Source organism: Apiospora marii (genome assembly GCF_038362585.1).
Source record: "Apiospora marii strain CBS 49790 chromosome Unknown utg000007l_segment0_segment0, whole genome shotgun sequence".
Lineage (NCBI taxonomy): Eukaryota > Fungi > Ascomycota > Sordariomycetes > Amphisphaeriales > Apiosporaceae > Apiospora > Apiospora marii.
This window is the reverse complement of record NW_027117379.1, coordinates 1,402,877-1,417,789: the sequence shown is the minus strand read 5'-3', so window position 1 is coordinate 1,417,789 and position 14,913 is coordinate 1,402,877. Positions and strand designations below refer to the sequence as shown.

Here is a 14,913-nt window from a genome sequence, read left to right as displayed (position 1 = left end):
CCTCATAACCTAATGATGCCCGCCAAAACAGCAGATCCCAGCACTGTTCTGTTGGCACACCATTCGATCATGGAGCCATCTTATGCAGCTTCCTGAGGAGACAAGAGGCATAGCTACACCTTGACCCGCGGTAATGCATCTAGTATTCCCATTAAGCTTCAAGACCAACCCCTGCTCGTATCATTTCCAAGTCATTGTGCACCTGGGAACCAAAGTACCCTCCGCACTGTACGGGAGTCGCTGACATTGTAGAGCTGCACTTGGTGGCTGTACTCGGGGTACCTAGGTGCAATCGCTAGCGTACAGTATCAAGACCTACTTAGACACTTGCATGTAGCATTGAGGTGAGGTAAGTGCAGCACGTATTATTCACCGGAAAGCGGTGTCCGACCCTCGATCATCGTCGCCCCTCCCTCTTCTTACACCCTCACGATGCTTCAGCATTGCATTTTTCTATTTTTACAAGTCTATGTTTGTTTGAAAAGTCCACTGAAATATGCCATCATCGTGAATTTGCCCCTCTATTGCGTATTGATAAACGCGCAGGAATAAGCGACAAACGGGGTCGGCAGTCTCAGGAAACGTCTGAGGACTCCAATGAGAGCAACACTGGCTCGAGCGGGTTGACGACGACTGCCACCTATGAGTTAGTAAGAGTGGAGTATGGATCGACAACGACGTTCTGTCCAGCGTTCTGGGGGAGTTTCCTCGCACCCGCCAGAGTTGCCAATTCGTTGAGCTTGACCTGGCTGGCCCGATGCAGTAAGGCAGCCCCAATAGCTTCTGAGGTCACCTGGGATTCTGGCCGGGGACTGCACAGTACGGGGACCCAAGTACTTGCTGCGTCACCCAAAAACTCGCTCCAATTGCGCCCTCGTAATTGCCAACCCGCCCTGTAAATTCGATACCTCTGCTGGTCTTTGGTTTTGGCGGTCAGGTGCCTCGCGCAGAGTCAACAAAAACCACAGTTGGACAGGGAAAGCAATCTCTAAACCTTGTGTGCCTCCTTGACCGCCAGGGCCGCTAGCAGCGCCTTGTCGTTGTGCTGTCGCGGCAGTCTGCTTGCCCTTCCGGTGGCACAATTACGGGCATGCTTCCCCTGAACGTTTCCTTCCCCAAGCCTCAACCAAGCCCTTCCTTTCCTCGCCAAAAAGCTTCGAGAACCTTTCCAACCCGCCTCGCTGTTCCATAATTGTCTTGGTCGGCTATAATGATGATCGTTTGTGGGTCCTTTGCCCTTTCGCCAGTTTTCATGTTGTTTCTAAATGACTGGAGAGGTTGTCGGGTTGCTACATTGGCTGTTGCATACGTGGATTTGTCTGCTTGAATCTCTTGCAATGCCGCTGGCGCTTTTCTTAGTGAGCGCGGTAGCCAATGTGCGGGTGTCACGAGGCACACCACCTTCATGCGAAACGGCTGGGGGTCGACATGGGATTCGCAGTCATCGTGGACGCGCAACCCTCAGCATGCAGCATGCAATATGGCAACCCTTCTGCGATCTGGCCTCACGTACGAAGTAGCTGAGTATCCAGTGATCTACTGGTTGCCTCCGACAGCCTTCACAGTATCTGATTGGAAGCCGTGCTCTGGAGTCTGGACAGGTGAAACGGCTTGCTCGCCTCGGAGTATTATATTCCACGAGAGCTATCGAACTTGCTTATTGCGTCCTCGAAACAATTCTCCGAAGAAGACCACGATTGAATAATAAGAGGTTCCGGCCACTCCTTGACGGCTTCGAAGCCCACCTCGATATCAGCTATTGAAGCGCTAAAGTGCTTTCGACTCAGTTTCCCTTTCCCACCACCAGGCCGGGTTCTGCCGCCAAGTGCCTGCATAGAGTATATCGAGTGCAACCTGCGGCAGCAGGGTATATGTTCTCTTGGTGCAATATTGACACGCCTTGATCCGGTGTGCCCTTCTTACTTCCTACTTGGGCTTCACCATCATTCACCAGCCAGCAAGAGAAGTAGACGTCGTAGCGTCAGCAACCGAATGCGAGGCTTAGTCGATTGCCATTCACGCATGGCCCCTTCAGTCTGTATCAACACAGCCCTTTTTGCTTTTACAAGAACTCTCGTGGGTTTTATCTTCACTTCACGATCTCCAGAACTCGTATCTATCCGTTTCTGGAGTTGCAACCGCAGTTCCGGTTATCGTCCTCTGCGGCGAGTAATGATGCATGTAGTTACCTACGAACCTTAGCAGGAAGAGGTAGGTCTATCAGGTGGAACAGTACATGATCTGTATACCGGGAGCAGCATCGACAACAAAGCTGGTCGGGAAGCATAACGAATGGAAGAAACCGATATAGACGGATCCGAAGTTTCACGGCATGCCTCGTATCATGCATATCAATCAGTATTCCGGTCAATTGGCACCTGCCACTTACACCATTGACACGAACCGGCCAAGAAGTATGCTTACTTACTCCAGACGTTAATTCAGGAACAGGAGAAAACAGCGGGGAGCAGGACCCTTATTTTGCACTGGGGTAGGACCAGAGATAACGATAGCGATAAGGGAGGGGAAGACAGGACTCCGTAGGGATACTAAGAGGACGATTCCAGACCGCTCAATTAAGACTCTTGACTGGCCTGCCTCCCTGTGCTAGCACCTGAAGAAAAGGATTAATAGTGGCCAAGACACGACACACTCCACATTCTGCCAAATCGGCGGGCATTGAATTGGAAACATGGCCCGACCATCTTCTGATGAATCTGATCAGATTGTCGCCACTCACTGCTGATAATTCCATCCCCCCTCCTCTGTTTCCTAGGTTCGAGACTATTTACAGGGCGCTAGATTGATAAAAATTGCCAATTCGTTCCGGTTGATACCTCCAGAGTCTTCCTCAACCAACAACACTCTTTATTATTTTATTCACTCACTGCGTGTGTGTGGTCGTTCCCTAATGAGTATATAAGTTAGTTGTTTGCTCGACCAATCACCGACCCGAGCGTCGCGAAGAACCGAACCGGTAATTCTCACCCCTCCACACTGCCGTCCAGCAATGGCGCCTCCTTCGTCCTCGTCCACGGTGACGGCAGCCTCAACGGCTAGAGGCCCGGCCGCCGAGCCGGTGCTGAAGCTCAATGGCAAGAATGCGCCGGCCACCCCCGACCTGCCCCCGATCGAGAACAAAGAGTACCGCGACTTCTTCTGGACCTACACGGAGGAGCCGCACCGGACCCGGCGCCTGGCCATCATCAAGGCGCACCCAGAGGTGACGAAGCTTTGCGGGCCGGAGCCCCTTACCAAGTGGGTGGTGCTGGGCGTGGTGACGCTGCAGGTCTTCTGCGCCTACCTGCTGCGCAACAAGCCCTTCTTCTCGCTGCCCTTCTGGGCACTCGCGTACGTGGTGGGCGCGACGGCCAACCAGAACCTGTTTCTCGCCATCCACGAGATCAGCCACAACCTGGCCTTCCGCAACGCGACGGCGAACCGCCTGCTGGCCATGGTGGCGAACCTGCCCATCGGCATCCCCTACTCGGCCTCGTTCCGCCCCTACCACCTGACGCACCACAAGTCGCTAGGCGTCGACGGCCTCGACACCGATCTACCGACCGCCCTCGAGGCCATGTTCCTCGACTCCATCCTCGGCAAGGCCTTCTTCTGCACCTTCCAGATCCTCTTCTACGCCGTTCGCCCCATGACCGTCTACTCGGTGCCTTTCACCTGGGTGACGGGCGTCAACGTGCTCGTGCAGGTGACCTTCGACCTCATCATCTATTCGGCCATGGGCGGCCACGCCCTGCTGTACTTCATCCTCTCGAGCTTCCTGGCCGGCTCCCTGCACCCGCTCGCCGGCCACTTCATCGCCGAGCACTACGTCTACAGCACCGTGACCCCGACTCAAAAGGACCCCAACAACAACCTGCCGATCCCCGAGACCTTCAGCTACTACGGCATCGGCAACTTCTTCACCTACAACGTCGGCCTCCACAACGAGCACCACGACTTCCCCGCCGTGCCCTGGACCCGCCTCCCCAAGCTCCACGCCCTCGCCCGCGAGTTCTACGCCGACCTGCCCCAGCACCGCTCCTGGTCCTACGTGCTCTGGCAGTTCATCTTCGACGAGAACGTCGGCATCCGCTGCCGCGTCAAGCGCAAGGAGGGTGGCCGTCTTGTCGGCGTCCACGGGACCAAGAAGACGGACGACTGGAAGGATAACGAGATGGAGCCGTAAAGAATAGAATTCATACTTTATTTTTTAAAAAGGAGAAGACATGAGACCAGGGGGTTAGGTTAGGGACCGGTGGTAGGTAGGGCTGTACACACGGAAAAAGAGGAGAAGTAAGATGATGATATTCTCCTCGCGTAGATGGGAAAGGGGAGAGGGAGAGTGGCTGGCTCGCCCGCCCCTGTCAGAGTAACGCCTGTGTGGCGGCCAGGTATCATCCTGGAGCAGTTTGGCCAAACAATTAGACCTGGGCTGAGCTGTCAGCAATTGGCCTTAGGCCTCTGTAAATACAAGAACTACTGGGATATAGATATAGGCCACGCTGCTAAAACCCTAAATGATCATGATTTCCATGGAGTTTCAGTATATTTATATATTCGTGTATATCAAGAAAGGGAAGATGATGAGGTGCGCAATACATCATTGCCTCGATGCCACAGCAGAACCCATCATATGTACGTAATACAATGCCCGGGTGCATGTTGCAAGTGTTGCCCCGGGTACCGTTATAATGTTTGGATCATATTATGATACTGCCCAAAAAAACAAACAACACAAAAGGGGAATACATGCTATAGTTACATGAATGCTGACTTGTTGCACCGAAGGGGTTCCGCAAGAGGGCCATCGTGGCAGCAGCAGCAGTACGGGGCAACGAGGAGCATTGCTTCAAAGCGAGTCCTATTGGCCATAGGAATGTCCAAAGTCAAAAACATCCTCGAAATCAGGCCCCAATGGCTTATGCACTCAGACGGCTCCACGTCACCTCACTCCTCATAACTCCAGTCTGGCCCACCAGTCCCCTGTTTCTTCTATCTCACAATTGGATATCCATCCTGCGACGACTGCCGTCCTCGGGTGATCGTGCCGCCAACAGCTTATGTTTTTCACCGAACACGAGACCGAGCGCTTCTCATTCTAACTTGCGCCTTGCCGTAAGCCTGTTCTCTTACAACCTGCATGTGCCATGCTGTACCATGCTGCACCATACTTGACTGGTCTAGAAGAACAGGTAGGCGAGCAGGAAGCTCAGAAGGCAGAGGATAGCAGTCATCTGGATCGGGACACCCTCCGTTCCTTGCCTCACTTGCTGGCCGAGCTGCGCAGGGGCCGACTTCTCTTCCCCAGGGCCAGCCTTGCGCTGTCTGAGACCGCCCTGATCTTGCTTAAGTTGGGAGATGGTTTGTTGGGCCTTTTCCAGCTGGACCTTCAGTTCCTCGTAGGTAACGCTGGCAGCAGTCGATGCAGCAGCGGCGGCATTGGCGATCACTGAAGGGCTGCTCTCTTCGTTCTTGATGTCCTCGGACTTGTCGTCTTGGCGGTAGTCGCTAGGAGAGGAGTAGGCCGGGGGCGCAGCGTCAGGAGTGGCCTCATACTATAGGTACCCTCTTGTTAGCTAGACATATCGTAGCAGGGGGGTGGCTCAGGGGAACAAACTCCATTAGATGTAGATTCGCGCTTGGGCGTCTGCACCTCGGCAGGGCCAGCACCTGCGGAACCACGGGGAGACAGGAAGACGACGCGAATCTTCTTCTCAATGACTTGCGATTTGTCGATCGAATCCCACTATCACATGTCAGTCAGCGGGCGCCTTGGTCTCGCCTCCAACGTCACAACTTACGATGGCCGTCAAGTTGCTGAACTCCTTGTCGCTGGTGATCGGAACAGACTGAACCAGGAACTTGTCTCGGCATCGGGTATCCAGGGGAGGCTCCTGCTTCATTGCCTGCAAGATGACTTGAACACAGTTAGCTGCTGTCTCCATTATTCTTCAGGGGGTTTAATTGAAGATTTTCCTACCTTGGACTTCGACCTCCTTGCCGGGTTCGACACGTCCGGAGTTGGGTCGCACACAGTACCTAGTTGTAGAAGTGGTCAGCAACAGGCGCAACGGCCACATTATAGGAGGGGGTGGATCAAGTCGTACTGTTTAGGGGCAGTGGTTTTGACCTGCGATATGGATATGTCAGCACGTATGGTCCAGCGCAAGCAGGCCAGCGGGGGTCACGCGATGTCGCACTTACCTTGAAAGCAACGGGCTGGGTGTTCGGGTTCCTAATCTTCAGCACCTCCGACACCTCGACAGTGAAGGGCCCTATGTCATACTGTTAGCCATGAATTGTTGTCGCGTGCTCGATATCTGCGGCGGGAGGCAGATCGTTCGGCACTGTAAAATGATGGAGGACGTACGGTGGAAGCCGAGCTCCTGGGGATCGATTTCGACAGACATGGTGGGCTTTTGGTAGAGGCGAGGAGTCGTTCAGGCGGACAGATGTCTAATTTCGCGAACTGGGGTATATATGAACCCGAGGGCAGTCGATGAAGCCAAATAGCCGGCAAGAACAGCTGCGCAGGTAATCGCTAAGGTTTATTGGTGTCGCAGGCTCGGGATTGTGCAGGATTGCGGTTTTGTCAGCTGTCTGCTTCGATTGTGAAAGCTGCCGACAACGAGGAGGTTGCAGGTTGAGTTGGTTTCCAAGGCGGTTTGGGTTGGCGGGAAAGCCACAGAGAAGTTATACGTGTGATTATTAAAAGAAGATACGGGGTGGTTTGGTGACGATTATGAACGAATTCAGTGAGGCGCAAAGGTGAAGGCGGCAGATTCGCAGTCAGTTTGGCAACGGACAAGTAATTCCCCTTTCCTTCTTGCGTGCAGGTAAGTGGAAATGGGAGGAAAAAGAAGTTGGCCAGCCAAGTTTGTTACGACATAGCACGAGCGAGTGTCAAATCAGTCAAGTGTAGGTACCCTATCTTCTCCTTCTTGGTCCCGTCGGGTTGTTAGACTGGAAATCTGGTCTAATTCCATCCTCTTAGGGTACCTTACTTGGGATTGGACCCGGCCAGGGCCTCCTCCCAGGGCCTCCCAAGGACCCAAAGGGGGCCCCAGCTTGCTGGCCTTTGGTGCAAGCGTGTCTTCTACCACGACCGATTGGGCCAATTGGGGGTGCCCGTGGAGGATCCCGCCAGGCCGCGCCCCTCGCATCATTTCACACCACTGACAAACCCCAAGACAAAACCCAGGAGCACAGTGCGTTCGCTATCTTGCTGGAGTAATCATTCCATATACAAGTATATGTATCAGCCAGGCTGCAGGTGGTCGGGCTGTTGATTCTAGAAGCCGCAACAGCTGTAGGCCACCGAGTGGTGTTTGAAATAGAGTACATACATCATCGAAACCGTAGGCGAGGCCACTCAGGTTGCTGTGCGAACAACATTCGGACATGTGGCCGTTACTGGTCATGTCGTTCTTTATTTCATTTGACAGCTCCAGTCAATTTGATGTAAGTGAGCTGAGCCTGGTAAGTACCCTCGGGCTACATAGCGACACCTGCACGGCCCATTCAACTTCCGTGTACCTTAGCCCACGGAACTCCACAGACCTCCCAAGCTCCGTTGGAGGCAACTCTGTTGATGACGTTCCCTGGTACCCTGAAAGCAAACCAAAGCCTGTGAATCGCCTCAGCGTTCGTTGGATTCCTGGCACAATCAACAACTACTTGGCTTCCGAGCATCCGATAAAATCCGATTCCCTACTAATTTCAGTTTCCCTCCTCTACCCACCTACCAAGCATATCGTACCCCGTGAGAGTCATCAGGCGCCATGTCGTCGGATCTGGATACACTACTGGAGATGGGCTTTGACAAATCACGTGCCGAACTGGCCGTGAAGCGAGCAGGAGGCCGTAAGTGAACCAACCGCCATACAGACACAGATCTAAGAGGGGTGGGTTTTTTTATGCTGACTGGATGACCTCCATAGTGGAAGGGGCTATCAACTGGCTGGAGAAGAACCAGGACACCCCGCTCGATGAACTTGAAGCCGAGGATGCTGGTCCCTCAGTGAACGCCGAGGCAGTGGGTGAAGGTCAGGTCGCCCAGTCCATAATCTGCAACGACTGCGGCAAGAAGTTCAGAACCAAACAGTTGGCTGGTTTCCACGCCGAAAAGACGTATGTTGCCTCTGGTCCACAAGTATCATTATGCATGAAAGCCACCATTGCTGACTGTCTTACATATAGCGGCCACGATGATTTTGCCGAATCAACTGAGGAACTTCCCCCCTTGACAGAGGAGGAGAAGGCTCAGCGTCTGCAGGACATGCGCGCAGCGCTCGCAGAGAAGCGCGCAAAGCAAGCTGTTGTCGACAAGGAGGAGCAGAAGCGGAACGAGGTAAGCTGTTCATTTATTACTAATATCTCTGTCACTTACTGTACACCACATTCATATGTCTGGATGATATGCTAGACCGGACATTCACTCACATCACCACACAGGCTATCCGCATGAAGGCGACCAAGGAGTCACAGGACATGAAGGAAGAGATTGCGCGCAAGGAGCAGATCAAGGAGGCGGCCAAGAAACGCCAGGAGAAGATCGCAGACGCCGAAGCCAAGAAGCGCATCAAGGCCAAGATCGAGGCCGACAAGGAGGAGCGCCGCCGCAAGGCCGAGGAGGCCAAGGCTGCCCGCGAGGGCCGCGCACCCGCTGCCGCCGCGCCTGCCCCGGTAGCCGCACCTGCACCTTCTCGTCCCGCCGCTGCGCACACCGTAGCGCGCTTGCGGCTCCAGCTGCCGAGCGGCAACGTCATGAAGACGCTGCCGGCCGAGACGACGCTGTTCGAGGTGGCCCAGATGCTGCAGTCGGAGAACGACACCACGGTCACGAAGTTCGTCATGACCTTCCCTCGCAAGACGTTCGAGGGTATCGACTTTGGCAAGACGTTGAAGGAGGCCGGGTTTGTCCCGAGTGCAGCTCTGATTGTCCAGTAAAGCCCGGTCAAATCGGATGATGAATGACAGACCAAATGTCACCAACGAATCTGGTGGACTTCACATAGACGACGATTACGAGGATGAAAAGCAGCAGCAGCGCATACAGCACGGATCGTTGACTGGGAACTCTGCGCCACTCATTTGGCAGCAACCCCTTCCCGTCGCCCAGTGCATTGACAATGGTGTTTGGGCCTCAATTGGCACAGTTACTCTCAAAAGAGGCATTAGTATCTATACAGGTAGATGGCTCTTTATGGGAGCTGTATACTCAATGCAAGCAGGAGTAACAAATGCCAAGCCATCTGACTTACCGTACCTTTTCCCAAGTGACAATCCGATAGCACGTGGCGCATATGGCAGCTTACAAAGGGTGGTCTACAGGCATATCCCACGATTAGACGTCAAGTCTTTAGTCAGGGCAGCGAGTCCCTAGATTGGTCGGGAGCTGGCAGTACATGGGATGATTGGCGATAGATGGTGAAGTGAATTACCATAGAACCAAATTCCAAGGGGGCGATGGGCGTCACATCTCACAGCGGTAGACAGACAGCGAGCGTTACAGATTTGTTTGTCATTTCCTCCGAAGGCCATCATCAGATTAGATCTATGCGAAGAGCCAACTTTTGTCTTATCGCCCGGGGCAAGCATCCGGATATCGTGCCCATTGCCTTCCCTTCACGCCGCACACCGAAATCGGTGTGTTGTAAGTGAAAACCCCAGAACCATGCATGATGAATGAAGTCACAAAGGGAAGAGGAGGTGGTCGTTCTTTTCGTCGTGATCGTGGTAAACGGAAAGTTTATCGTAAAGAAACCGCTTAATCGAAGAGACCGAAGCCCATATCCTCGTCGGACTCCTCCTTCTCCTCCTCCTTCTCCTCGACCTTGGCCTCCTCAGCGGCACCGCCAGCGGCAGCAGCGCCACCAGCAGCGGGGCCAGCAGCGGCACCACCACCGGAGCCGATGTTGGAGAGGAGCTCCTTGATGTCCTTGCCCTCAAGAGCCTGTAGAGCGCCGCAGGTTAGTATCGTTGTATCCCAAGCCCACAATCTTCCAATTCGCATTTATTCGCAGTGGGGGGTTGTGGCTCGTACCTTGGCGAACAGAGAGGTCCAGATGGGCTCAATATCGGCGACGCCAGCAGCCTTGATCAGGGTCTGCAGCTTGTCGGCCTGTAGAGATAGTTCAATGTCAGCCACTCAGTCCTCGCTGCCAGTTCTCGAATGCATATCGGTTTTTGTTTCCCTTGGTCGCATTTTGGTGGGTGGATTTGATTTCGAGCTTACAGTGACGGGGACGTCCTCATCGGCGAGGATGAGCGCCGCGTAGGACGAAGCCAGCTCAGCGGTAGACATTGTGAAATGTGAGTTTGTTGGTGAGGTGGGCAGAAAAGGTGTGTGTTGAGAGTTGCAATTCTGCTTGCTGGCGCTGATGGGCTGGTTTTGCGATTTACGACTCCGATGTCAGAGGTCACTTTTCGGGATGGAGACTAACACTGGACAATTTTGAGAAAGAGGGTCGGACAACCCTAAGCGGGCGCGAAAGTGCTTGTGGCCCGGGGCTTCGGACAAACAATGTTGCAGCTGGCAGAAGCTAAAGTGGGACCTATCTAGATGGCTGGCCTTCTGATTGGGTGTAGACTTCCCACACTCCGTGAGCGAATCAGAGGCCGCGGGCAGCTTCACTAGCCCCATGAGACGTGAGAGATGCCCCACGCGACCATTGCCATGATTAGCATTAGCACTTTTGTACGCCTTATCCTGCGCCGCCAGCGCAATTCAGCATATTTGAATTCGCTAGATTGCCAGGCTTCTGACTAGGGTGTCGAGCATGATAGCGAAGCTACCTGCTCTATCATCATGATTGCCCCACCTATGGCTCATGCTTCCCCGCCTTCCCATGCGATAGAGTAATGACAGTTGGGTCCCAGTCTCGACTGGATCAATTCCGAACTGCCCGAATCATTGAACATATCATATCTCGGGCAACGGAAGCCGCGGCAGGAGCCAATGAAGCGGGAGGTCGCAACGAGAGTGCATATGTCAAGTCGCGGAATCTAATACCAAGAGCTCTTGCTGCTTGCCTAGAAGGCCCAGACTATCCCAAACTACCTGCCATCGTGAACATTCTCGTATTTCATTGATCGTCCAAGTCCTCCCTACTCCACCCCGAAGATCCAGACAGGACCCCCCTAGCTTCGAGTAGATTGGCTACTTGTTCCCCCACGTAGGGACATCTGAACATCATCCTACATACAACAACTTCTCTCCAAAACCACGTCATTGGCCATCCGCATGCACAGCCTGGCTCACTGCAGCTGATCCTCACGAACCACCACCGCCGTCATACCAGTATACCTTTCCCAGAGAGACTGAAACAGCCCACGCGCCCTGCAAGCCACCTAATTCGTTCTCGCGTCCTGCATACAGAGTACGCTACTGCGAAGAGGGGCTGTGAAACTTTCTCTGGGCATCATCTGTATTGTATGCTCGCTCTTTGTTAAATTAGTGAAAGCATTCTACGGACAAGAACTCGGTCTCAACCCGAAACCCTCCCAATCATATTTTCCCGACACAGATCATGGAAACACCCAAGATCCCCGCGCCCAGAGATGAGGGCGAGAAGCGCATTCTGGCGGAGCTCATGTCAATCCGCGATCAACTGCAGTTACGGAAGCTCGACCGGACTACCTACGTCCGCACCCAAGATGTCATGGTGTTGTATGAAAAAACGATCGAGCAAGTACGCCAGCTCAACGTGACAAGGACAGGCAAGAAGTCGGAAGAAAACCAAGGTAATCGCTTTTGCCGAACCTCGGGCAGATTGGCTCCTTTCAAGGTGCGGCTGTACGCTAACACGGGATGTTTCTGGTAGTCGATCGGGTCGTTGACAGTTGTTTTCAACTTCTGTCATTGTTCTTCATGACGATTGGGCGCAACAACGAGGCGCCAGCGGCGTACTCCCTCACATCGACTATCAAGCGTTTACTTGACCACCTAGACGAAGCCAACCTCTTCTCGGCGAAGGATATGGCCAGCATTGAGCATACACTAGAGCGACTCTCCAACATAGTGCACAACACCAAGACCAAGGAGCCAGCACCTTTCCTTGAGGCCCTGCTCGCCAGCCGGATCGATCGTTGCCGAGAGACCTTGGACGCGCTGAAGCTGAGGTTAAAGGCGTATCACGAAACTATCATTCCGACTCATGAGAGACTCGTCTCCATCCTACGCCAGATGGCAGCTATCAACACCAAACCTAGGGTACTACAACAATCCCAGTCTTACATCGAAACATACTCTGACCCATTCCTTTGCAGTTCAAGCCTGAGGATATCAACAAGCTACGCGCGCAGCTTAAGGACATAGAATCGCAGATGGTGGACGGTCACTTTGTTGGTCCTGAAGGCAAGCCTTTGGCGGGAAGTGATCAAGTCGTAGCTTTACTTGAGCGCTGCCAAAAGTACAGCGACGTAGTGCTGGAGAGGTCAGTCTTGTACAGTCGACTATGCGCTGTGGATCACAACTGACAGCAGCCTAGGAGAGGCCAGTTCCCGGAAAACTGGAAGTTCGTATACGACACCTTGACCGGCATACGCAACGAGCTCGACAAACTGTCTCTCACCCAGGCCTGGTCTCTACGAGAAACAGACCTCTACGACTACCAACGACAGCTTGACAAGATTGACGAAAATCGAGCCGACGGAAATTGGACAGACGCGCAGGGGCAACCTGCAGATCTTTATGTGCAACGTGTAGGTGGCGCGGAAGCATGACGAGTGAAACCGAGCAATTACTGACAGGCCGCAGACCTTGCTCTACCTTATTCGGCGGAGCTATGGCTACATTTATCACCTCATGATTTCATCAGAGCCGGTTTCTGAGGCCTTGTTGCCCATCTATAACCAACTGCAAACACTGAAACGTTGTTTGATAGAAGTTCAGAACAACGGAGGTGTCTCGTCAGTGAGAGAGCTTTACCCATACAGCATGAAGGTATGTGATGTGTGATGTGTGATGTGTGATGCTTGTTGCAGGTTTATGTGCTAAACTTTTGACTTGCTAGCTTAATTCTATCGACAACCTTCGAGTTGACGGGAAGTTCATGGTTAGCGGTGATATTCCAGAAGGCCAAGGGAGTGTATCTGAGCTGCTTAACCAGTGCTACGATATTAACTATGAGTTGCGGGTTGCAGCAGAAGAGATGGCTGATAAGGAGAAGTCTGAGGATAAGGGCGAGAACGAGTAAACTCGGGAGGAGCGAGGAATAACGAGAGCGTGGACAGCATGTTATTGCCATTCCCCCGCCACAAGCAGTCGTTGCATGATGCGCATCCACCTCTTTAATACTAGACAGTATCGTCTGTGATTGGAAACGGTCACTTGATTCTAGCGTTTGCATTTCCGATATCATGGGAGGTTGGGAGTCACTGGATGCGCCTCACAAAATCAAGGGGACGGTCTTGGGAACTGGCAGTATTCCTGATATAATCAGCGTATGAATGATGTCCATACCCCATAATTCCATTGTCGGCAGCATGGATTTGGAAATAACCAAACTTATTCAGAGATGAAAGCCATAATTGATCGTGTCTCATGGGTACCGGAAAGCAAGCTTGACCTGTGCAATTGTTAATAAACACTCCTAATACTCTTGAAGGTTTACCCGTTTCAGATTTCAAGTGGAAAGGGGCGGGCGGTCCTTCTGCGCTCAACTTACAGGCCATATCTGAACCTAGAGGCGGGAGTCAGCTAACGGTATAAAAGAGGGGTGAGGGTGATAAACAATACCTTTTCCATATCCCAGACGCCGCTGGTGGTGTAAATGTCCTTCTCGAGCATTGCCCTGACTTCTTCTACGGACTCGGCGACCATGACCACGGTGCTGCCGGCGAAGTCCCATTTGGTGGGATCGTCGCCCTGAGGTACCGCGCCGAGAGCCGCACCTGTTGGATATATCAATCAGTATGAAAGAGTAGTAATGAGATTCGGCTTCACTTACCACCCATCTTCATGGCGCCGGACTCGATATACTTCGTGAGCCCCTCAAAGTGCTTGGGCCGCACCTCGAGCCGCTTGGCCTGCATCCCGGGCTTGTCCGGGATCACGACGAGGAACTCGAATTTGCCCGGGGGCGGCGCCGTGATGGCCGGTTTCGCGGGGGCGGATGTAGAGGAGGACATGGCGCGGCGGGTAGTGGCGGTCACGTAGCTGGGCTTGAAGAAGGGGAGGAGAGAGAATGATGGGGTGAAGGTCCGAATGGTGTTGCTGCTGGCTGTGGCTGATGACGACTGGAATGTCGAGGTGGTGTAGACCAGGCGGCGTGGGGTAATACCGACGAGAGATCTGGGGGTGAAGAAGCGGAAGGGGGCTGCTGCCATTGGAGAAGGAGACATGATGGCGAAAGATGGGACAGTTCGGCACTTTATATACATGCGACCACGGAGCTGGAGGAGGAAGGAGGGGCAGCACTACTGTTGCAAGCTTATGTGTTGCTTACAGGGCGTACGTTCAAACGATTATTAGGGCGTACGGTACGAACCGGGCGTGCGATATGATCGGTGTTTACTCCGCAGCTGGAGTTCCCTCCTGATCAATTGTCCAACCGAATGGAGATGCGCGGCAGCGGGCAGCGGCGGGCTGGACTGCCGAGGACCAGACAGGCCCACTTCGTTGCTCATTCTCTTGCGCCCTTCGTTTTGCCAGACACCCCGCCATTTGATCAATCTATCCGCTTTGAGGGCCGTCGGTTGCTCCCGATAGGCCCGAGACATTGACTTCCACTTATTTACGTATGCGGATAGTAGGGATCAGGGCAGTTCCGATAAAAACGCAATCTTGATTTCAACCGGGCTCCTTTTTTTGAATGACCCATCTTCCATTTATATTCGCTGCCTCTAGACGTATCTGTGGACTTACTTGCTGCCACGTCCTTGAGGCATGGATAAAACTACAGCTCTGTT

At 53.3% G+C, this 14,913-nt stretch overlaps 6 protein-coding genes across 6 annotated transcripts; 3 read left to right on the top strand and 3 right to left on the bottom strand.

Annotated features, from left to right (window-relative positions):
• Positions 1 to 3,010: 3,010 nt before the first annotated feature.
• On the top strand, positions 3,011 to 4,186 carry PG985_010824 (uncharacterized protein; the record flags this gene model as incomplete). The annotated part of the gene is made up of 1 exon (XM_066830591.1): positions 3,011 to 4,186. The coding sequence occupies one exon, from the start codon at positions 3,011 to 3,013 to the stop codon at positions 4,184 to 4,186; it is 1,176 nt and encodes a 391-aa protein (XP_066681273.1).
• Positions 4,187 to 5,180: 994 nt separating this feature from the next.
• Positions 5,181 to 6,410, bottom strand: PG985_010823 (uncharacterized protein; the record flags this gene model as incomplete). Its single annotated transcript, XM_066830590.1, has 7 exons — positions 5,181 to 5,555; positions 5,618 to 5,746; positions 5,802 to 5,917; positions 5,981 to 6,039; positions 6,108 to 6,130; positions 6,205 to 6,275; positions 6,371 to 6,410. 7 exons carry the CDS (start codon positions 6,408 to 6,410, stop codon positions 5,181 to 5,183), a joined length of 813 nt encoding a protein of 270 aa, XP_066681272.1.
• Positions 6,411 to 7,781: 1,371 nt separating this feature from the next.
• Positions 7,782 to 8,949, top strand: PG985_010822 (UBX domain-containing protein; the record flags this gene model as incomplete). The annotated part of the gene is made up of 3 exons (XM_066830589.1): positions 7,782 to 7,863; positions 7,941 to 8,350; positions 8,455 to 8,949. 3 exons carry the CDS (start codon positions 7,782 to 7,784, stop codon positions 8,947 to 8,949), a joined length of 987 nt encoding a protein of 328 aa, XP_066681271.1.
• An 820-nt stretch (positions 8,950 to 9,769) lies between these two features.
• On the bottom strand, positions 9,770 to 10,306 carry PG985_010821 (ribosomal protein P1; the record flags this gene model as incomplete). The annotated part of the gene is made up of 3 exons (XM_066830588.1): positions 9,770 to 9,955; positions 10,046 to 10,123; positions 10,238 to 10,306. The coding sequence occupies 3 exons, from the start codon at positions 10,304 to 10,306 to the stop codon at positions 9,770 to 9,772; spliced, it is 333 nt and encodes a 110-aa protein (XP_066681270.1).
• Positions 10,307 to 11,531: 1,225 nt separating this feature from the next.
• On the top strand, positions 11,532 to 13,199 carry PG985_010820 (UPF0662 protein C30C2.08; the record flags this gene model as incomplete). Its single annotated transcript, XM_066830587.1, has 6 exons — positions 11,532 to 11,745; positions 11,826 to 12,214; positions 12,271 to 12,437; positions 12,492 to 12,705; positions 12,761 to 12,946; positions 13,017 to 13,199. 6 exons carry the CDS (start codon positions 11,532 to 11,534, stop codon positions 13,197 to 13,199), a joined length of 1,353 nt encoding a protein of 450 aa, XP_066681269.1.
• Positions 13,200 to 13,544: 345 nt separating this feature from the next.
• PG985_010819 (uncharacterized protein) lies at positions 13,545 to 14,346 on the bottom strand (the record flags this gene model as incomplete). Its single annotated transcript, XM_066830586.1, has 4 exons — positions 13,545 to 13,571; positions 13,671 to 13,685; positions 13,742 to 13,896; positions 13,953 to 14,346. 4 exons carry the CDS (start codon positions 14,344 to 14,346, stop codon positions 13,545 to 13,547), a joined length of 591 nt encoding a protein of 196 aa, XP_066681268.1.
• Between the last annotated feature and the right edge of the window lie 567 nt (positions 14,347 to 14,913).